Source organism: Leopardus geoffroyi, chromosome B4 (genome assembly GCF_018350155.1).
Source record: "Leopardus geoffroyi isolate Oge1 chromosome B4, O.geoffroyi_Oge1_pat1.0, whole genome shotgun sequence".
Classification (NCBI taxonomy): Eukaryota; Metazoa; Chordata; class Mammalia; order Carnivora; family Felidae; genus Leopardus; species Leopardus geoffroyi.
The window spans coordinates 106,291,888-106,314,947 of NC_059341.1; the positions used below are offsets into that span (position 1 = coordinate 106,291,888).

General features: G+C 39.7%; 1 protein-coding gene across 3 annotated transcripts in view; it reads left to right on the forward strand.

Annotated features, from left to right (window-relative positions):
* The window catches only part of TMTC2 (transmembrane O-mannosyltransferase targeting cadherins 2), a 412,955-nt gene that overhangs the window by 142,909 nt on the left and 246,986 nt on the right, over positions 1-23,060 (forward strand). For all 3 annotated transcript variants that reach the window (XM_045464999.1, XM_045465000.1, XM_045465001.1), the window contains exon 2: positions 12,873-13,443. In XM_045464999.1, coding sequence (XP_045320955.1) covers positions 12,873-13,443 — 571 coding nt within the window. The remainder of the gene's footprint in view (positions 1-12,872; positions 13,444-23,060) is intronic.

Consider the following 23,060-nt stretch of genomic DNA (forward strand, 5'->3'; position numbering starts at 1 on the left):
GGTGCAGGCTGCAAAATCTCTGCCAGAATATGTTTTCTATTATATTTTGTAATATGAAATTATAGGTTAGTTTTTGGCTTTCATAAAGCTGCCTTTTTCACCCGTCACTGGAAGACAACTAACACCTTCCTTTGACTCACGTTTTCCAAGACTCCTTAGTGTTAAAAGAAGACTTTCTTTTTGAAATGCAGAAATTAAAAGAATATGGTACAAAAGCATTTTTTATAGCTTTATTGAGTCTTGAGGGCAGATATATGGATTCCAGACAAAATGCAATAATAGACTAGGATTTTACTTTCAAATCGTCTTAGAAACACTTCTCGTTGGAGATTTATTGTACATGTGGAGGAACAGAGCTGCTTTGAAGGTTAAATGGAATAGTTTGGAGAACAGTGTTCAAGGTCTTTCTCTGCCTGGTATTAAGTGTGTGTTCTTTAACTAACTTAACCCGTCCAGCTTCAGTTTCCTCCTTTCTTGCAGTATTATGAGGGTAAGATGGGTTAGCGTATGTGTGCTTTGTAAGCTTTGTCAATCTCAGGGTAAATATGAAACGGCGGTAGTATTTTATTATGTGTGTTTAGTTAACGTTAATGCCCCATTGGCATGATCAGGAAATGCCCCCCCGCGGTAGAGAGCATAGACAAATCCTGGCAGAACTAAGAATGAGATACCTCTTAAAGTCCTATTTATACTCACAAAGCAGTTCAACCCCTGTCATCAAAAACACAGCACCAGGCATAGTGTTGGAGAAATAAGACTTTTGTGTGGAATCTAGTTTCTCTGAAACTCTGCAGGATAAACAGGATAGTGTATGTAATTATATACGACGGTCTCTATGATATAGTTGGTTGTTTTCTTCTGTAAGGGCTGCTGGAACAAAATCCCACAGACAAGATGGCTTAAACAACGGAAACTTATTTTCTCTTGGTTCTAGGAGGGAAAAGTCTGAGATCAAGGTGTAGGCAGGTTTGGTTTCTCTTGAGGCTTTTTCTTGGCTTGCAGATGGCCACCTTTTTGCTGTGGTCTCATATGGTCTCCCCCCCCCCCCCCCCCAAATGTGCATTTCTAATGTCTTTTTAAATGTCCTTTTCTGATAAGGGCACCAGTTAGATTGCATTAGGACCCACCATAATGGGCTCATTTTAACTTAATTACCCTTTTAAAGGCTTTATCTCCAAACATACTCACATTCTGAAGTACTGAGGCTAGGGATTCAACATACGAATTTTTTGGTGTGGGGGGGTGGGGAGCACAATTTACCCCATAACGCAGGGAGAGCAGTGGATGAGGAATTGAGATTTGGATTCCCTTGTGGGCGGCTCTGATCTCTACTTATGCCATTGCCCCAGGCAAGACTCTTAACTTCTCACGTCCATATCTGTCCACATCCATTTACTTCCAGGGTGGTGACAAGGATTCAAGATCATCATGAACCTGAGCACATTTTGTGAAGTGTAAAAGCATGATACAAATGCAAGGTGGTATTATTCCATGAACACCTGTGAAGGATACATTGGCAATATGTGGAAATTTTTAGGTAGGAAAGACAAAGGATCATTGCATTTTGCTAAAAGAAGTGTTTTTTTTGGCTATTGTCTTTGGGTACAGGAGAAGCATGGATAAAGGAAGGTGATATGGTTAAGACTTAATTCAGAGAAGACAGGGGTTAGGATAACAGATAGGCCAAGCATCTGGACATTGCAGCACAATATGTCATTCCTCCCCCAGTGCCTGTTTTCCTAGAGTCTATTAGTTTCTTGGTTTAAACTCCGCCCCCACACACACACACAACTTCCATGGCCTGTCAGTACTCAGGCTGAGAGCTCTTGGTGGGTTCACAGGCAGTGAACTTTTCACTTTTCCTGTTTACCTAAATGAAGGTTATAGCTTCTCCTTAAGGATGTGATTTTTTTACCCAAGGTAATACTTGAGTAGTTGGGAGAACTACCATGCCCTTTAGTATGTGTTCTGAAATTTGTAATTTTTACATACAAAAGCATGTGTTTTAACTGAAGAGGTGTATTCTCAGCTTGCCATCCCTACCTATTTAGAGTGCATTTGGATAATCTAATCCTTAAACACAAAGATTACATCTTCTTTTATTCTGTAAAAGCAGAGAGAATAAGGCCATGCACAAAAAAAGATGTTCTTGACATCTTCATGGTTATACTTGTATTTGTTTTTGGAATCTGGGACCCAATAGAGACCATTCATTTTCTGATGCTTTAAACTTCATTAAAAAAGTTATAATCTGACATTTATTTCTTCTCTTAAGAAATAGTGAAACATTTGTAATTTTTTGTAAATAAAAAAATTATAAGGAGCCAGCCATCCTTTAAAACATCACTGATGCTCAAGACCCCATTGTAAGGAAGCAGTATGATATTTTAAAAAGGAAAAAAAATAATAATCATCTTTTTATAGACCTATGGATTTATGAAAACATATGAAACCAAAATTCATAAATGATACAATGTAGTATACTAAAGTGGTTCATATACTTGAATTAACTTTTTGGAACAAAACAGCTTCATAGTACCCCTTCTGGTACTAATTTCAAGTCTGGAAAAATAGAAATAAGGATATTTTCGTTAAGCTTTTAAGTTGAGGCTCTGATTCAATTTAGTACAGTGTAAAGGAGGGGAGTTGTGACTATAATATTTTATTATGTCAGGATGGCATGATATGGACACAGTGAACAAATCATTGTATAGAAAAATATTAATATTTTCGTCATGCAAATTGCAAGGCACTGAAACTATTTTAAGGTGTTAAGCTAATATTAAAGTAGAGGATTCTTTTAATCAGTGAAATTAAATGCTTGGAGTGTGGTGTTCCTGGTAATTTCAGGCTGTTAGTTTTGGCTCTAATCTCGCAAAGTGCTTTTCATATAAATACTTTAAAAAACATCTTTAGGCATCTGACTATTTAATTTTGAAATGAACATGTTTCTGGGGTGTCTAGGTGGCTCAGTTGATTAAGTGTCCACCTCTTGATATCTGTTCAGGTCATGCTCTCACCATTGTGAGGTCAGGCCCCGGGTCCAGCTCCACGCTGAAGGCAGAACCTGCTTGGGATTCTCAGTCTCCCTCTCTCTGCCGCTCCCCTGATCATGCTCGCATCCTCTGTCTCTCTGTCTCTCTATCTCCCACTCTCAAAACAAACATTTTTTGAAAAAGAAATGAGCATTTTTCCTTTCAATGAATTATTAATTAGTTTTCAGGGGCAAAGTTTTTTCTTGGCTATTTCCTATAGAAATTCTGAAAATGACAGCATTGATTTATTTGAGGAACTATAGATACTTGGAAAATATTTAACCAAGGTTCCTTCTCTGCATTTTCTCCCAGTAAGAGAAGGCAGGTGTCTGGGCAAACTCTAGACTTGGGTGAGGAAGAACCTGCCTCATCTGAGGACGCTCCAGGAGACTGAATCTCTAGCAGCTCTGGGCTTAGGTTACCTTCAGCCAGGACTGCTTTTAATTAGAAACTTCTTTTTTTCTTTTCTTTTCTTTTCTTTTCTTTTCTTTTCTTTTCTTTTCTTTTCTTTTCTTTTCTTTTCTTTTCTTCTCTTTCCTTTCCTTTTCTTTCCTTTTCTTCTCTTTTCTTTTTTTTCTTTCTTTTTTTTTTTTTTGCTGTGGAGACCATGGTGGGAAGGGCTGGGGAGCGTTGCTGTGTTAGATGAAGTTCGTAAAACTCCTTTATTGCTCATAGGAAAAACTCCTAAAGGGATGTAAGAGGGGTCCACGAAGAATGTTCCTTTAGTAACAAGGCTGAGCATTCTTAGACTTCCTTTGCACAAAGCAAGCAATTACTGGTGGCCCTGTCCCCTGGATGTCTGACAACAGCCGTTTTTTATTCCAGCAGCCTCTTTTCATTCAATGTCTACAGGGTGGCAATTAAAAAAAAAAAAAAGAAAAGAAAAAAAATTGAAGTGCCAGTTGTTTAGCACGTCACCATCTCTTCCACTGAAGGGTTTACAATCTTAGTGGGGCGGCGGCGGGGGGATGGGGTGGACACCAAGATAGAAACAAGCCACTTTAGTAATGTGTTACATGTGAAATGATAAATTCATTCTAGAGCTTAGTGCCTTCTATTTCTGCTGGGACCTAGAGACCTAAGTATGCTTTTACCAGTCCAGCACCCAACACTGAAATTTACTTGCCTACCTTAAATTTCTCAAGGAATCTGAAATACATTGCTTATCCCCAAACTAAGAAGGACTGCAGATGTTATAGTATTTCTCATTCCCCATCCTGTCAGCCAAGTATTTGCATATTAACTGGAGCTTTCTAAATATAATGGCTTATCCCTAAAGGACTCTAATGAAGGGATTATAGGTTAAGTGGCAAATGAATGCCAAAGACATTTGGGTAAGCCAATTAACCTGATGGTTTTTCACAGTTAATTATCATTGAATGAGCAGAGGTTAGTGCCCAGAGTGAGTGAACTACTTTTAGATGAAATTGATAATTTCCTATATACTTGAAACAATGAAGAATTTTTAAAAGCACTTTTCCAGAAGGTGAGTGCAGTTTATTGGTACCAGTCATTTCTAGTTAGACTTCATCAGAAATATATCGAATGCCTACTATGTGCTAGGCTCCAAAGGATAAATTAGATGCCTTTCTACTTCTTAAAAGTTGACAGTGCATTGGGGGAATAACAGTGCATTGGGAGGTTCTGACAAGACAATAGTCAATCAAACCTGAAGACCGTTGGGAGATTGATATCCAGCTCAATTCCCCTCCATTCATGAAGGACATTAGTACAAGGCAGAGTAATGCCAGTGCTTCCTGTTGCTCTATTCCTCAAACTTGGCCCTAGCAAACTAACCTATTGTCTTTATTCAGCTCCCAAGCTCACCGCTTTCTGACCCGACTCATGGTCTGTGAGAATATTGACCATCAGCCTGGCAATGTCTTTGCACCTCCCTTACTCCTTCATGTAACTCCTTCCATGCTTTTCTCTAGGAAGCTTTGGATCGTCTAACACTGTTGGGAGTCTGTTTTGTTCTCCTATAGCGGTAGGGATTTCATGGTAAAGTAGTGTTTTTCGTAGTACAGTGAAATTGTCTGTACGCTTACTTGCCTCTTCTACTAGGCTGTTTCTCAAAGTTGATGGATCTATTTTGCTCACCATTCTATCTGCAGTGCCCTTTATGTAAGTGTCTAGTCTATCACTGAATAAATGAATATATATATGGGTGAGCAAATAATTCTCTCTCTCTCTCTCTTTTTAGTAAATAATTTTCTTATGACAAAATTCCTTTTTTTGGGGGGGGGCAGTGATTTTCAGTTGGGGATGGAAAAGGGAATATCAGAATTCCTTGTGCCCCATTTTCAACATGTTGATTTCCTCCTGCTCCTTCTGAAATATCTTCCACATATCATCCAATTTAGGAACCCTGTTAATTGTATTAAGAAGTCAGAGTTATTAATGGGAATGTGTTAGTACTCAATGTCAAAATTAAGCATATTTGCAACAATAGCTGTGAGCGATGTTGGGGGAGACTGTGGCCCACAAATGAGCATGGGGGATTGTAGCATACTTGGACGTATGTAACTGAACAGCAGCCCTGGCAGAGGAAGGAAAGGAATGACTTGAGCAAAGGCCTAGAGGCTGGGAAGTTAGGATGACATTGAGATGTGTATGGAGAAGTAATGGGAGATTGGCCTAGAAGGCGTAATGGGGATGGCTATGAATGCTGGGCTGTGAAGGATGTTTATTATGGTAAGAAATAGGGCATGATGAGGGATTTTTGTGGAGTAGAGTAGTGGTGTTAGACTTATATATCAGGAAGTTTTTCTCTCTCCACAGCATGTGTATAGTGGATCAGAGTGGGAAAGAAAGCAGTCAGGGATAACTATTTAGTTCAGTTTAACAAATATTTATTATGGGCCTAATATGCGTTGGGCACTGGGAGAAAACATAGGGCCTGATTCCTTCCATGAGGGGACTTGACAGCCTAATGAAGGAAAGAAAAATGAACAGGCAGTTTTAGTAAGCATGTTAAGATGTACAGGCAGGACGTAATGAAAGCCCGAATGAGACTAGAACAGAGAAGTTAAAGGTAGATTCAGCGGAGACTTGCATGTTGGGTTTTCTCTGAGGTTCTGAACAGTGTTAAAATATTCTTAACCAATTTAAAAATGGATGTAGGAGCAAAGGGAGAAGGAGCCCTCATGCACAACCTTGATAACAGTGTTGGAGGAATGATGGTACTTAATGAGGGACTTGTATGAAAAAGCAGGTAGATGGTGGGGAAAAGTACTGGGATTTGGTCTCACCAAGTTAAGATGCTAAAAGGGCAACTAACAATATCGGTAAGTCCAACATCCTGTTTTGTTTAGCACCCTCTTGGTTGTAGATGTCCAAATGACCATTCAAAGTGACTCATGAATAAGGAGCATTTACTGGTTTATTTAACAGTGTTATTAGCTTCAGGCATGATGGGATCCAGCTGCAGTAGGAATGGTCTCTTTGTCTCCTAGATCTGGGTTCTTTGGTGTTGGCTTCATTCCTAGGCAGACTCTGTTTTCAGGGAATTCTCTAGCAGCCCAGTATTTCACCTCATTCTCAAAAGAAGATGTTCTTTCACAGTAGACTCTTGGGGTTGTATTTGACTCTGATTGAACTGGCTGGCTGCTAAATCAGTTGTTGTGGCCAGGAATGAGGATGGGGGACTGTAGTACATTAGTTGGCCAAATCATCGATGACCTTTCATCAGGAGGTAAGGGCAGCCTCACCCTATCCATATGGACTAAAAGTCAATGTGGGTTATTCTCAAAAGAAAAGCAAAATAGGACACTGTTAACTAGAAGGGGCCCCAAACCACAGCAAGTATCCATTACACAGGCTCTGTAATTTTCAAACATTTAAAGTTTGAAATTAAAGTTAACATTGCTTCGTTTGATCTTCAACATAACAGTTTGTGGGAAGTGCTATTATCTGACAACCATAGGTAAGGACACTTAGTTTTTGAGAGACTAACTGGCCAAAGGTAGTACTCGCGGGTAGTAAAGGAACCAGGATGTCATCACTCTTCCTTCCATTCAGGTGTGGAGATCAAGTGGGCATTTGGAAGTGGTGGCTCATGAACAGCACCCAGACTGGAGACACAGCTGGAGAAGGCAACTCTTGAGTTGGAGATGTTGGAGACGATTGACCATAGAGGTGGAAAGTGTAGAGAGAAAGGTCAGGGAACAGAACCAGGAGAAACATCCATATTTGGGAGAAAAATGCGAAGGAGATGCTAGTCAAGGAGAGTTAGAAAGAGGTAGCCTAAAAGGGAGGAGGAAATTCAGGAGACTAATGTGTTAAAGACCAAAGGTAAGACTTCATAGATGTGTATTATCTTGGGAGTGTCATTAAAGCTTAAAGGAATTTTAAGTGAGATAGATACTCATGACCATGATCCGGAGATTTTGAAGGCTATAAACATAATGAAGGCTAGCAGCACTTGCTTGGTGTTGATGGTAATACTAATACTAATAATGATAGCAGCTAACATATAACATATATGATGTTATATATACACATTATATTACATGTAACAATGTACTTTCTGCTTACTGATTTGCTCCTCACAATGACCCTGTAAGACATGTATATTTATTATCCTTATTTTACAGATGAGAAAACTGAGGCACCCTGGACTCTAGTTTCATTGGCTCTGGAGTCAATTTTTTTAACTTCTGCAGTTCACTGTCCTTCCAGGGCATGGACAGGCATCCTTGGGTAGCACTGAAATAGGGCAGGTTAACAAAGGTCATTCTTTTTCTTCTCTCTCTTCTAGAGCCAATTTCAACCCATCATTTGAATTTTTTTTTTCTTTTTTAATTAAAAGTTTGTCCTCTACTTACCTTTCAGTAGAACAATTGAAAACACTTTTGGAAGAGGCTGCAGTTTGATATTTGAAGAATGGAAGCATCATTTCTGTTCTGATGGACTCATGGTCATTTATGTGGGTGTTTGTGACTGAAAAGGTCAACGGACAGAAAAAATAGCAGTGAGAGAAACACACACAAGGACAGTTAGGATGGCAGTGTCACACCATTCATCAGTTTTACAATAGTGTTGGCCTTTGTCAACATTTCCTAAAGGAAAAATCATAAGGCAGCAAAAACAAAGAGCCACAAATGAGCAAAACTGGAACAGGTTAAGACCTCCTTGAAGACTTGAGGGACTGGATGTTTTTGCTTCAAAAGACAGTCTCTCAGTCATGTGTTCTCTGGAGAATTCTGCCTGCAACTGTTTCTTTTTCACATCTGCTGCTCCGATGTTCTTCACCTTTCCCGGAGTGGAAAATTTCCTAATTCCTTAGTGTCTTTCTGAATTTTCAACACCAATTCATAGCAGTAACCTAAGAAATTGTATCAGTCTGAAATTTTGTTTTGAGTTAAGGTTTTTCATTAGCTGAGAAAGAGCAGAAGTAGTTTTGCCATTTCCATTTTGGACTCTTGTAAGAAAATGCAAATGGGTGAAAATCTATTATGCTTCATGTTGAATGATTACCTTTACTTCACATTTTGCTGGCAGACTATTTAGATTCTATTAAAGCCCTTTTGGTTCATATTTTTCTTAATATGATGTGAGGGATGCGTAATACATCCCTTATCACTGACTTGCATGTGTGACATGACTTATACACTAAAGCCCGTCTTTATTGCCATAATATTCATTGGCTAACTAAAAACCTGCCTAAGCAGATAATACCCATCAGAGAATTTTATCATATTAAAGTCTCCCTTAGTGTAACATGTTTTGCACATGGGTAAAGTGTTCCTTTGCCTTTCAATTTTGTTCCATTAAAACCGTCCCCTAAATTTTTTTCTACGGTATAAATTTAGGGCTGTGTCTCAGCAAAGTTTCCTCTTGTGGCAAAACTATGAGATTTGTGAATTTTGTTTTTTGTCTTGAAACCCTTGTTTTGTGAGAGTTAGATATACAGTATATCTTGTCGGCTTCCACAGAGGACTAGATTTATTGCTATAAATATAAGAAATTCTGGCAACTTTGTATAGCTTTTTTAAAGAATACATGCTTCCCCCCCCGCCCCCCCCCCCCCCGAAAGTCTTTGTTGAGTTGGTTATGGAGCTGAACTAATAGCATGTAGAAAATCTGGTTTGAAGAACCTGATTCTCTATCCTATATGGATCCGCCATGAAAGGGTGAAGTATGGTCCTGAACAAAATGTGCTTTCCAGCTTTCCTCACTGCATTAGCAAAGCCTTCTCCCAGAATGCTTTGCCATCGAGCTTTCTACTGCCCTGACTTCAATGGCAAGAGTGTTTCTGCATTGATATTACATAAATTCACATCAATATCTAGGTTAATGTTTAGTAGAGGCCAGTTGGCTTTTCATTCTGAATTGTTTGAAATCAGCTCTGACAACGCTGTTTGGCAATCTGGCAGTTTTTCATATTTCTTTTAAATTTTAATTATAACCCATCAAGTCTTAAGCAGTTACTTCTGGGTTAGACTCTTGATGAATGTCATAGCAGGGTGTTTTAATTTAATGGATCCAGAGTAACATCTGTTTCTAATATTTTAAAAGCCAATTTATATGGAAATTCGTTTAATACACAGTCAATACACGGAGACTTGTAAAAATAAAAATAAATATGGAAAATCAAACCCCTATGATATAGTAGGTCTTCTGTTAACAAAGGATTTCACTGATGGCGAGGTTCAGCTGCTACTACCTAACACCCAAGATATCACAGCTTAAACAAGATAGCGATTTATTTCTCATACTCACAAAATGGTGAGGCAGTTAGCTTAAAGCTGGTATGGTCTACCATAATAGGGACTCAGTTTTCTTCAGTCTTATTGCTGTGCTCTGTGGAGCATGACTTCTATTCCTAAGGATTCCCTATGGCCCAAGATGGCTGCTGGAAGTCTAGCTATTACATCTGTGCTTCAGCAAGAGCAAGGAGTGGGGGAGGGAGGGTATAATGCTAAGCTTTTTGCTTTTAAGGACACTTTCCAGAAGTAGCGTGTAGCATTCTGCTTATGTTGCACTGGCCAAAAAATAGTCACATGATCGTATTTAACAGCAAGGGAAGATAGGAAAAGAAATAATTTTTTTAGATGACTATCTACCCAGCTAAAAACTAAAAGATCTATGAGTACGGGAAAAGGGGAGAACAGACATTGGAGAACAACAATCTGTGCCACACTAAATATTTTTTAAGACATGATTTTAATAGACCTTCAGCCTTTTATTGAGCATCTAGAAAAGTCCAACGAGTTCTCATGAATAAATAATATATGTAGAAGGACTAGCATGATGTTTGGCTCAAACAAGATAATCATGACTACTGTTGATAGGTTTTAATTCTAACCCCCACTTGCATCTAATTTCAGAGACTGTGAGTCAAGCTGACTTTAATAAGGGAGTTTTTGAACACCGTACCCCAGTCTTTATAGAATAGTAGCAACAACAGCTCACAGAGCCCAGATGTCATTGGCGCTCGGTCTCCAGAACACTCGTACTGGCAAAGCAGTGTTCTTTGCTTCTCTATATAGAAGATAAATACACAGTTGCGAGTGTTTGTTAGCTGTTTTCAAGGTGAAACTATTATTGTTACAGAAACTAAAGCTCAGAGAGGCTAATTGGGAAGCGAGTTAAAGAAGCAGTTGAAAATGAGCATTGCCCCATCATTTGACCCCAACTGGAGTACTAACTGTTATTTCCTCTGGCTGTGTCACCTTGGATGGGTTTCTCAATCTGTTGGGATCTGTTGCGTTTTCCTGTTTTTGAAGACGCTCAGGTAAATTACGGAGCATGTTTCTCCTCAGTCCAGGGCTTTTCCAACCTCGTTTTGGTAATAATCGTGTGGAGATTCCTGTGATCATGCCTGCCTCACAGTGAAAAGCTGAACCGATGGGGGCTGGAGGTGAAAGTCATCAGGTGGCTTTCTATCACATATTCTTCAGCTGTACAAATGCCCACAGCCTTCAAAAGCCCTGACATCACACCAGGCAAGAGGCTTCTAATAATGGAGGCCTCTAATAATGTCTTGACCTCTCTCCGTCCTTCTAGCTCACGTGCCTCTATTGTGTTCTGTAAGTATGGAGATGGACTAGGGGTACAGACATTCAAGATGCCACCTTGATCTCTGGAAGATATAATGGCATAGAGCAGGGATCCTTCAAACTGAACCATTTACAGGCCAACATTTGTACCTTGTCTGCATATACCAGTACTGTGGGTTCCTTAATATTTGTCTTTACGTTGAGTTTTTAATTTTTAACAGCTTCATTCTGAGCAAACATCTGTGAAATCCAGCTCCGATTTGATAATTAAATTTCCTTTCAAGTACACATTAAAATAAATATATCCATTCAAATTTTTACCAGGTTTGCCTGTGTATCTTCTAAAATACTTGCGGTGGTAGGTAGATCATCACATTTTGAGAACTGCAACAGAGTGGAAAGAGCGCGAGCCATGAAACTCTACCCTGCTGATTCCAGCTGTGTGACTTTGCTACTATTATCGATTGATCATTCTTAACCATAATTTGTTCACTTGAGAGATGTAGATAATATGTACCTCATCATTTACTCTAAGGATTAAACAAGATACAGCCAAGGAGACTGTTACAGTGCTTGGCGGATAGCAAGTCCTCAGCGAATTACTAGGTCATCCTTCCTTAAAGTCTGTTTGCAGATACCAGGCATGCAGGCCTGTAACTGCTAGTTCTCAGAAGCAGGACACAAGGCACTTGGTATGGATGATTGCAAGTCCTGTGAAAACTCAGAGGGAGAAAGGCTGAAGCTTTCTAGAATGAAGGAGAAAAGGGAGACATTTGGATGAGGGAAGAGGCATTCTTCCTAGCCTCTCCGGCTCTCCCTTGGCTACTCAAAGTGTGGCCCAAGGACCAGTAGCAACAGCATCACCCAGGAGCTTGTTAAAACTGTGGCATCTCCGGCTCCTCCCCAGACCTACTGACTCAGGACCTGCCTGTTAGCAAGATCCCCCAGTGATTTGTGTGTGTGCATGAGAAGCAGTGCTCTGGGCACAGATATTCTGTCTAAGGTATATTTCATTTCTAGTAGGGAGTTAGCCCTTGCTCTCAGCAGATCTCTGCACCAGGATCACCTGCATGGGGATCACTAGTAACACCTGCACTGCGCTTTATAGAAGATGCAGATTCTCAGACCTCACATCAACCTGCACCTGTCATCTGCATCTTTAGCCCATACATTCCATGATTTTTTAAGGCCGCTGTTTGACAACTGCTGTAGTAAGTCTTAAACCACCTATAGAAACTGCATTTGTTCTTCAAACATATTTGCATTTGAACAAACAAGAAGACTTTTGAGAAAGAGAGATACAGTCCTAATTGTAGTGTCAGTAAGCATTAAGGGGAGGATCTGAATTCAATCTATATGTAAAGGCTTCTGTAAGGCTCATTTGCATTAATCCTGCATACCTGGAATCCCATCATACACAGGATAACAGCTTCCCAGAAGGCAGTGTCTTAGCAATGTCATATACAGTTGACACTCGAACAACATAGGTTTGAATTGCATGGGTCCACTTATACACAGATTTTTTTCAACAAATACAGCACTGTAAATGCACTTTCTCTTATGATTTTTTTAAATAATGTTTTCTCTAGCTTACCTTATTGTAAGACTGCACTATATAATACGTATACAGAATAGGTGTTCATCAACTGTTCATGTTATTGGTTAGACTTCTGGTCGACAGTAGACTTAAATTTTAGGGGAGTCAGAAGTTATGCTTGGATTTTCAACTGCATGAGGGTCGGCACCCCGACCCCCATGTAGGACAAGAGTCAACTGTATTTTCCTCTTTTCCGAAATTTTATATTTGACTTTCTGTAAACATTTTGTTTTTTAGCCGTGCTATCAAGACTAATCAAGACCTTCTCCCAGAAACTCCCTGGACACACATTTTCTACAATGATTTTTGGGGGACTCTTCTAACCCACAGTGGCAGCCACAAATCCTACCGGCCACTCTGCACTCTTTCTTTTCGCCTGAACCATGCCATCGGAGGGCTGAATCCCTGGAGCTATCACCTCGTCAATGTCCTGCTGCATGCAGCAGTCACCGGTGTCTTCACGAGCTTCTCCAAGATCCTCCTCGGGGACGGATACTGGACCTTCATGGCTGGCTTGATGTTTGCCTCTCACCCCATCCACACGGAGGCCGTGGCAGGAATCGTGGGACGGGCCGATGTTGGGGCCAGTCTCTTCTTCCTGCTCTCCTTGCTGTGCTACATCAAACACTGTTCTACAAGAGGCTCCTCGGCCAGGACTTGGGGCTGGTTCCTGGGGACAGGACTGTGCGCAGGATGCAGCATGCTGTGGAAGGAACAAGGAGTGACCGTGCTGGCTGTGTCGGCAGTTTATGATGTCTTTGTCTTTCACAGGCTGAAAATAAAACAGATCTTACCTACCATTTACAAAGTAAGTGATTGTGGGCGCTGGAGCATTGGGTTACTGAGCAGCCTGGTCCTTTTCCCCCATTTAAAAAGCAAATTTGTCCCTCTTCAAAGAGAATTTAAAGTAAGCTGTGTTTTGATCTTCAGTAAGTGGAAGTGTCCTTTTTGACCTTTCCCTACTAACATGGGTTTCATTCCTTGATTGTTTTATGTCTTGGGTTTCTTATTTTCATGATTTCAAAGGGTTCTGGTAGCTGGACAGTTTTGCCTTGTAAAGATTATGCACCTTTAGTATTTATTTTTATTCATTTTTTATTTCGGCCCCAATTCTCTGTAATCCAGTAAATTGCTTATAATGTGTATTTATAAAAGTATCAGAGCTGATAATAGAGCCAGATGCTAAACTCTGTAGAGGGGAAATCCTCTGCCATTTGTTAATAGTACTTTTCCTGATCTGACTTTGGAAAACAGCCCTTCTCTGCAGTGCACTGGGAACTCAAATTCTTAAACAATGAATCATCTTCACCTTTTCCTTGTTGTAGTGAATAAGAATAGAAGAGTCAAAACAGAAAGAGGTTATTATAAATTTTGCCCTGAGGCCAATTAAGGCCTTTGCCTCAGGGCTTAATATTTGCTCTTCTGTATTCCCTCAGTGCTTTCAAATGCACTGTGGTTTAAAGGTCACAGAAGCACTTTCAGATCTCTTCCACCTAAGAGGACCAGTTTTTGGCTAGTGTGTTAGCGGAAGGCATTGGACAGACAAAGCTATCTTGAGAAACTGCCTCTTTCCCATCTCCCCATTATCTCATTCATACTAAACTTACCCTTGCTTTGCCTTTTAGTTATAAAAGATGCACTTGGCCAGTGCTGGCAAATCTTGGTCCTGTTCTAGGCCAGTTCCCCCTTCCTTTTGGACACTTAAGTGAGGAGCTGTGATTTTGGATACTTACCTTGAGAAAGCAGTCAACTTTTCTCATTTTGGCAGTTCTTCCCCCTCAGCCCGTCAATTCTCGATGTTACTTAAAATCAAATTGGGAAGAAATTGAAGTGAAGGAAAAATTAAGGGAAATAGAAACATTTATTTATTTTTTAATGACTTTTTTTTTTTTCTTCACTTAGTAGGCAGAGTCATTACTGCTGCTCTCTGTGCTCTGTGGGGAAGCATAACCTTTTCAGTTAGAACTCAAGTATCAAGTGCTTAATGAAGTTCTTTTGTGATTTCGATTATATGCTGAAACTTTAATTTTTTTTTTTCAACGTTTTTATTTATTTTTGGTACAGAGAGAGACAGAGCATGAACGGGGGAGGGGCAGCGAGAGAGGGAGACACAGAATCGGAAACAGGCTCCAGGCTCTGAGCCATCAGCCCAGAGCCCGACGCGGGGCTCGAACTCACGGACCGTGAGATCGTGACCTGGCTGAAGTCGGACGCTTAACCGACTGCGCCACCCAGGCGCCCCTATATGCTGAAACTTTAAAAGAAAACTCTGGTTAGGTTGAGTTTGACGCCTAAAAACAATAGTTTGAAAGTCAAATTCTTAATTTCAAATCAATTTTAATTATTCTTTCTTGGAGATTTAGGGAGAGAATTCTTTTTTTCTTTTGTTTTAAAACCACATCAACAACAAAACAAGCTTTCTTGTTTTATTGGAAAGACAGATAGAATACATATAAATCGTGGTCTTTGTCCTGTGGAGACTATTTGAGGACTTTGTATCGATAGCCTGTGAAACATTGTGGTTGGACATTTTACAGAATTTCCATTTTACCGTCTCCTGGAATACGAAATGATTTTGATATACCAGTTCAGGACTTGATTTTAGGACCTTTTAAAGTTCTAAGACATTTTCAGTTTTCTAAGCATATTTTCAAGGACAGAGTTGCTGATAGAGACCCTTATAATAATTGTGTCCCCTACAATTATTTGGGGCATACCTATAATAAGAAATTATTCTTTATCTTAAGTTTACTTAAAAAAAATAATGTTTATTTTTGAAAGAGACAGAGCATGAGTAGGGGAGGAGCAGAGAGTGAGAGGGATGCAGAATCCGAAGCAGGCTCCAGGCTCTGAACTGTCAGCACAGAGCCCGACACAGGGCTTGAACCCAGAAACTGTGAGATCATGACCTGAGCCGAAGTCAGATGCTTAATCGACTGAGCCACCCCCAGGGACCCCGGAAGTTAAATTAAAAAAAAAAAATTAAGTTTATTTATTTATTTTGAGCAAGAGAGGTAGCAAACTGGGGAAGGGCAGAGAGAGAGGGAAAGAGAGAATCCCAAGCAGGCTCTGCACTGTCAGCAAGAGCTGGATGCGGGGCTTGAACTACAAACCTTGGTACGTACCACTGTGAGATCATGACCTGAGCCGAAGTGAAGAGTCGGACTCTTAACTGACTGAGCCAACCAGGCACCCCTATCTGAAGTTAAATTGCCCTGAGCATCCTGCTTAAGAAAATAAGAAATGTCGCTAGCACAGGAACTCCTAGCAGCAGAGAGTGTGAAACACCCCTCTCCCCACCCCCCATGTCATGGGAAAGGACTTAATACTTTGAAGATTCGGTGTCCTGAGAAGTTTCCAAATGGAAAGTTGCCTAGACTGTCTGGCAGCCATTGCTTGTGGGCAAGGGAAGTAGTTGAAGCAGCAAAACAATCTGAGAGTCGCTATCTCCACTCTGCTTTTTCTTTCATTCTCACATTTTGGGCCAATGGGCTTCATGAGAACGTTTCAGTAACAGATTGTATAGATTTGCAAGGGACCATAGAGACCTTCTATGCCAGTCCCTTTATTTCCAGCAAAGGTATAGAACACCAGAGGTGTGAAGGTCACCTAGAAAGTGGTAGAATCACTGGAACTGGGATACATATTTGCGTGTGTTTAGCGATCATTTTACTATATTGTGAAGATGTGAAGATGAATGAACAAATGTAAATAAAGTCAGATGACTTGCCTGGAAGAGAAGAAAATAAAATGGAATCAAATATTCACTCACACTGGCTATGTAACCTTAGGCTAGTTCAATGACCTGTTTTTTTATCTGGAAATGGAGACGGTTCATGTTCTGTCTTAGAGATGTTGTGAAGAGTGTAATTGTGGGGTGTTCAGTGTGAGCTGAGTGCCCAATGTTTGGAAGGCACCTGATGATACTAGTTGAAGAGAAAGAAGAAATATCAGTGGAAATTGTAATTCTTTATTTTAAGGAAGAGAAGGCCAAAAGATGAGCTTCTACTAGTCTTTAAACATACAGTGGTTTTGAAAGCATATGACTTAGGAATCAACTAAGGCTGAAGCATGAATATTTAGGCAGAAACTTTCATTTAGAATTTTATGACTATGGGGCTTGTAAACACTGGCATAGATTACATATGGAAGTTATAGAAAATTCCATATTCTGTCTTTATAATATATAGATTTCTATGCCTGGGGTGAGTTAGAAGAGACTCTGAAGGAAGTGAATTAAAAGACTTTAGAAGGTCCTTTTCAACCTTAAAAGAATAAATCATCTTAAATATCTTGCCAATTAACTCCACATCATGGTTTGCCAGATGAAATAAACTTCCCTGCCCTATTAAAACATAACTTTTATATAAACAGAAAGCTCCAGTGCACAAATGTTTAACTCTGTTATGCAAACCAGTGAACCAGCCAAGTACTCAAAACCCAAAATGGCGGACCTCTTAAAGCTGGAAATTATTAGGACCAGAGGGGCAAGGCTCTCTGTTTTGATAGTTTCATCAGTAATGTTTTTCTCATAACGGTCACACTCAACTTCTTTCTTCACAGTGTTGGTTTCAGTTCTGCACCTTTTAAAAGATTTTGGGTCTTTTAAATGTGCACCAGGGCCAGGCAGAAGGGACTGGTGGAAGCAAGATTCTGCCCACCTCTAGGACCCCTCTTCATCCAGTATTACAATAAGAAAATATAGGTTTGGGTTGGGTAGAGTTTGAGATTTTTCCCTTTGCTTTTCAAGCGAGAGAGAGAGAGAGAGAGAGAAAATGAGAGACAGTGCATGCAGGTGAGCTGGGGAGGGGCAGAGGGAATGGGAGAGAATCTTAAGTAGGCTCCTCACCCAGTGTGGAGTTTGACGCAGGGCTGGATCTCACGGCTGTGAGATCATGACCTGAGTGGAAACCAAGAGTGGGACACTTAACTGACTGAGCTACCCAGGTGCCCCAAGTTTGAGATTTTTCTAAGAAGACAGACTTCTGGATTTTTCTATGACATTTCTTATTATTTAAAATCAATTACTAGTTTAAAAACAGATAAACCCTGTTTGGGCCCAACAAAATCCTTTGGATGACTGAATTTGGCCAGAATTCTTGGCTGCCAGTTTTTGGCTTCTAAGGCTCATGCAGATGATGCACATATCTATATTGTATAAAAGACGTTTGCAGTTCTGCAAAGGAAATATGAAAGTTTTCTTTCTTTGAAGTATGTGAAAAATAGTAAGGACCTGGCATATTGTAGATACTTTATTTAGCATTTAATAAATACATAATCTATGTGTGCTAGGCACTATCCTGAGTGTGCTAAAACATAAACACATTTAACTTATATAATAAGTGCTTATTGAGAGAATATGACTTATGAACTAATGTGGTTGAATATGACATGAAATAATATAATCATACGGTTGTCAATAGTTAAGATTTGTTTTTTGTTTTTGTTTTTAATGTTTACTTATTTTTTGAGAGACAGAGACAGAGTGGGAGCGGGGGAGGGGCAGAGAGGGCGACACAGAATCCGAAGCAGGCTCCAGGCTCTGAGCTGTCAGCACAGAGTCCGACCTGGGGCTGGAACTCATGAACTGTGAGACCACGCTCTGAGCCGAAGTTGGACGCCGACTGAGCCACCCAGGCACCCCTTGTGTTTGTTTGTAATAGTTAGCAAGATTTGTAATCTATTTTTTTTTTTTTCAACGTTTATTTATTTTTGGGACAGAGAGAGACAGAGCATGAATGGGGGAGGGACAGAGAGAGAGGGAGACACAGAATCGGAAACAGGCTCCAGGCTCTGAGCCATCAGCCCAGAGCCTGACGCGGGGCTCGAACTCACGGGCCGCGAGATCGTGACCTGGCTGAAGTCGGACGCTTAACCGACTGCGCCACCCAGGCGCCCCAAGTTAGCAAGATTTGTAAGAAGACACCAAATATAAAATCTTCAGAAGTGTGTTTGAACAAAATGTGTGTTCATAAACACCTTAAGTTTTTTTAAATGATCCTCTTAGCTTCAGCATTCTATTTATGGTGTTTCCCACATTGTCCTTGGCATCTGGTGCACCATCTGACACATAGTAGGTACTCAGTAAATTATTGAATTCACACTTGTTTCAGTTTGCCTTTAAAAAATGTGTGCCTGGAATGTTAAAGTGAAATCCAATCCTCTTCCCTTTATACAAATGAGGATTTCATTCCTGGTTAGTGGGGTCCAGAAGGTACAATTGGAAGAAATGCATGTCAGAAAAATGTTGAAAAGTAAGTTTTCTTGACTTCTCATCAAATGATTATTTTAGCCTTTCTTAGATGACTTTCACTTACTTTAGTTTTATGTGGTCAAAAAGTAAAAGTGGGGGGGGGGGCTGGCCCTTGAAACACACTTAAACTAGCCTTGCAAATAAAGGTTTCACTTTTATCTGCCCACAAATTTTTTTACAAGTCTCCCATGACCCCAGGAGGTACATGGGTAATAAAATCAGCAAAAGCAACATTTTTCTTACTTACCAAACATCAGTCATTGCTTGCCTAGTGGCCATTTTCTGTGCTTATTTAACATCTGTTAACTGTTTTAATGTGGAAACATCTTTTTTCCCTTTATTAGCCTCATAATCACTTATTCAGTTACAGGTGGAAAAAAAAATTAAAGAAAAGGAAATCTGAAAACCAGTGTAACAATTCTAATAATAGCCCAAATTGATTTGGAAAAATAGCCCTTTTAGTTTTTGCTCTTTTAAGAATTTCTGTAAAGATGACTATCTTCACTTTGCTATAGTTGCTTCCAAGATGTACCCTATCTGGACAACTTCCTTTTCTTAAAATTAAATTTTGTAGCTCTATTTCATGTAAATAAAATGATGAGACTACATTATGAGAGAGGAAATGGGGAGGCAGTGCCGCTTTTGGAAAAGGAGGCATCTCTGTCTAGAAATAACTTTTTCATTTTAATGCTGAGCAGGATGTGAATGGTGGAGGTTGCCTATGGTGAAAAAGTTTATCTTGGATGTTAGGTAAGCTTGGTTCTACATCAAGATGCAGTGATCAGACACAAAGTAACAAATAATCATCTGTTTTCAAACTATTTACAGGGTTTACCTTGAGAATGTTTCCTGAGGGCAGGGGCTTACGTTCTGTTGAAGGTTTGGGGTTTGTCACTATTGGAACACTGAGGATCTTAGATGTGGTGCTTCTGTACATCTATTTTGTGTGACTCCCCCTGTACAGAAGAGCATGGAAAGAGAGGCACATAGCCTACAGGTATTTGCACATTGAATCCACATGTGCTTTTTTATTTGATTAGCTGCTGGGGATGGCATTGGCCCAACATGTTAACGTTTACAGCTTTGTCCCTTTGCTTTCTAGACTAGGTTGTGGTTTTACTCAAGATGTGACTCTCATATCGATTGCGCTGAATGAAATATGTATTTGCTGTTTCTGATTTTCTTCAGTCCACATCTGTGCCATTCCACTTCGAGTAGTGTTCCCACTTTCTTACGATTTTCTTTCCCTTCATTTGCCTTACACTTGACTTTGTGAGAATCCAGATATAGCAAGACACTCTGATTCTGATCACAGTATTTCCTAGCATTATTGAAACTGGAGGGCTGACTATTTGTCATGTACTTACAAATGAATTTGGATTTCATCCCAGTAAACTTGTTGTAGCATTTAATATTCATGACCTATAGAACTTTGAAACTTTGAATAGATGCCAGCAGTGCTAACCAGATAATACCACAAATAAAGGTGAGGTTCAAAAATATTTTACAACTCGGAAAGTCAAAGATTAATATTAATAAGGTATTTTATTTCTGCGGGTTGCCTTCATTGCTCAGCTGATTTAAGATGATTCTGTATTCTGGTTACAGTTTAAGTGCAAGTTGAGTAATTGAAATTTGGAAGCTGACTACCCTTGCCAGTTCATGTAATGCTTGTGTTAGAGTGTTAATACCTGGAAGGGTGATCTATTTGCAGATTATCTTTTTTTTTTTTTTTTTTTTTTTTTTAAAGATTCACCTTTGTGCAAGACGCTGTATTAGGGGTTGTGGGGATTCAAAGATGAGTGCACAAAATTCTACCCCTAAGGACATTTTAGAGTAGGCTAGAAAGTTGTGAATAGCACATGCAAATGTAGAACTGAAATTCAAGCTGGAAAGTGGGGAGGCTGTAAGGGAGGCACTGGGAGTGCAGGACAGCTTCGAGGAAGGGGGGTGTACTTTCTGCGGAGGGGATCAGGAAGCACTTTCAGGAGCAGAGACATTTGAGCAGGGCCCCGAATGGTGGTTCAGATATAGACATTTATAATTGGAGAGGTGAGGGAGAGTGGAAGGTGGAGCCTGAGAACTGCACAGAGGGAAACTCCTAGGAAGTTCCGGGGGACCACTGGGCAGTGGTTTTGGCAGATACAGTGCCTGAAATGAAACAGGAAAATGAATGAGGAAAGGTAGATTGAGGCAGCTAGTATGTATAATGATGTAGGGAGCTTTTAAGATATGTTGTGGCCCCAGCAATGTTGGGAGACAATGCATAATTTTAAAATGTGCTTGTTCTTCGACTGGTCCATGGGAGAAGCTTGGGAATGTCCAGGCTAGCGCCATTTTGCCACTTGGGAGGCTTTCTTCTGTGTCCTTACTTGGGGACAGACTTGAGAGAGGATCCCTTTGATGATGAGACAGATTCAGGAGGTTTATCTCATTCAGTGAGTGTGTTTCCTGCCATCTCATTCTTTAGCATCAAAAAAAAAAAAAGGCAGTTATTTTTCGAAGTTAGATTATTTTACTTTTTACTCTATAGTATCTAGCATATTATTATATACTCCTAATGAGGAAAACAGGGAGTCCTTCAGGGCTTTCTCCTGTGTCCGTTCTTCCAGCATTGCTGAACGGTGTTCAAATGTTACAGTGAGTGGCCACAAGTACAAAATCCCTCTTTGTTTTGCACTCCTTACAGGAAGACAGAAACATTTTTCAAAATGGTCCTTTTTACAATACAGAATAAAATATTCTATCAGCACTGAATTTCAACCAGTTAACTCCGTATACCATCAGTGAAAATGACACGCAAATTGGACCTTGTGATGAATAAATAATGAGTCTCATTGAAATCATCTCTGCTGTTCTCATAATACTGTCTGGGATACGTATTACATCACTCGGCTCAATTTTCGATAACCTGCTGTCTCAGAGGAATCAGATCGACTGAAGGGGATCTCATGATTATCTGGTTACTCATATTCAACTGGGTACCTTCAGTTTCACAGAAAAAAGAAAAAATACCCAATGTGGTTTGCACAAATTTCAGATCATTGTCATTGCCTGTCTTAAATGCTGGGAACGGTGGAAATGCTAATTCAGTGTTGACCTCTCAAGTGAAATTTAAGCTATAGAAAGGCACACTCCAGGAGTGCATTAGAGATTCCTGAAAAGGCATGATCAGGTAGGAGGTGGGGTGGATAAAACTGAGTATTAAATCAAATTTATTGATAGTTAAAATAGTTATGAAATGTGATAGTGCAGTAAGGTTGCATGGTGTGGCATGTTTTAATGTTCACACCGGGTTCTTACCTACTGACCACAGTGTTCCTTTTTTCAAAAAGAATGGCAAGAAACCAAAAGGGGAAGGGAGGCAGCCAAAGTGTGCGGTGGTTTGGTGCTAGGAAGGTCAACGTGCCCTTGCTCCCTGGGTTTGTCTTTACAACTCTGCGGCACCCAGATGGCTGCTGCATGCTCTGTTGGTCTGATTATAACTCTTGCATCAAGTGAAATAGCATGAATTCGGAATTTAATACATGTTTCCTCAGTAATTATGGCCTTGATCAGTGAAGTCAGTGTTTCAGTTCCAAAGGACACTTTCTTTCTCTCTCCACATGTTTACTCATTTAATTTCAGGAGATGAAATAAACTGCAAAGATTTCTTTGGTATGATAAGAGAATCTACAGTGCCTGTACCTGGTATGTGGTTGTCATTTCGCTCATAATTCATGTAAGATTCAAAGCAAACAGCAGGGACAACATGAGAAAAATGAAGGACATTTAACAACAAGTAAATGACTTGGTTTTTAGTAAGAGAAGAAATGGAAAATACATTTAGAATTTCCATTAAAATATTGCTTAACGTAACTAAGTGCCAAGAACATTTAATAGAGTTCCTGATTATATGCAATATCAGTTGTATTTAAAAATAGTTTATGTATTTAAAAACTGAAAAAAAGAAAAAAAATCTTAATATTTTAATTTTGTGCATTTTGTGCATCTTAAACTCTTAGTTTTCAATGTGTTAACTCTGTCCCCTCCCCTTTAAAAGGGTTTATGTGTGTGTGTTGTGTTATGTGTCCTATTAGAATAAATTGCATAAAGACATGCTTATATACTAGAGTCAGATTATACCAAAGTGATACATGAATGATTTGAGTGTATTTCCATAACTTCTATGA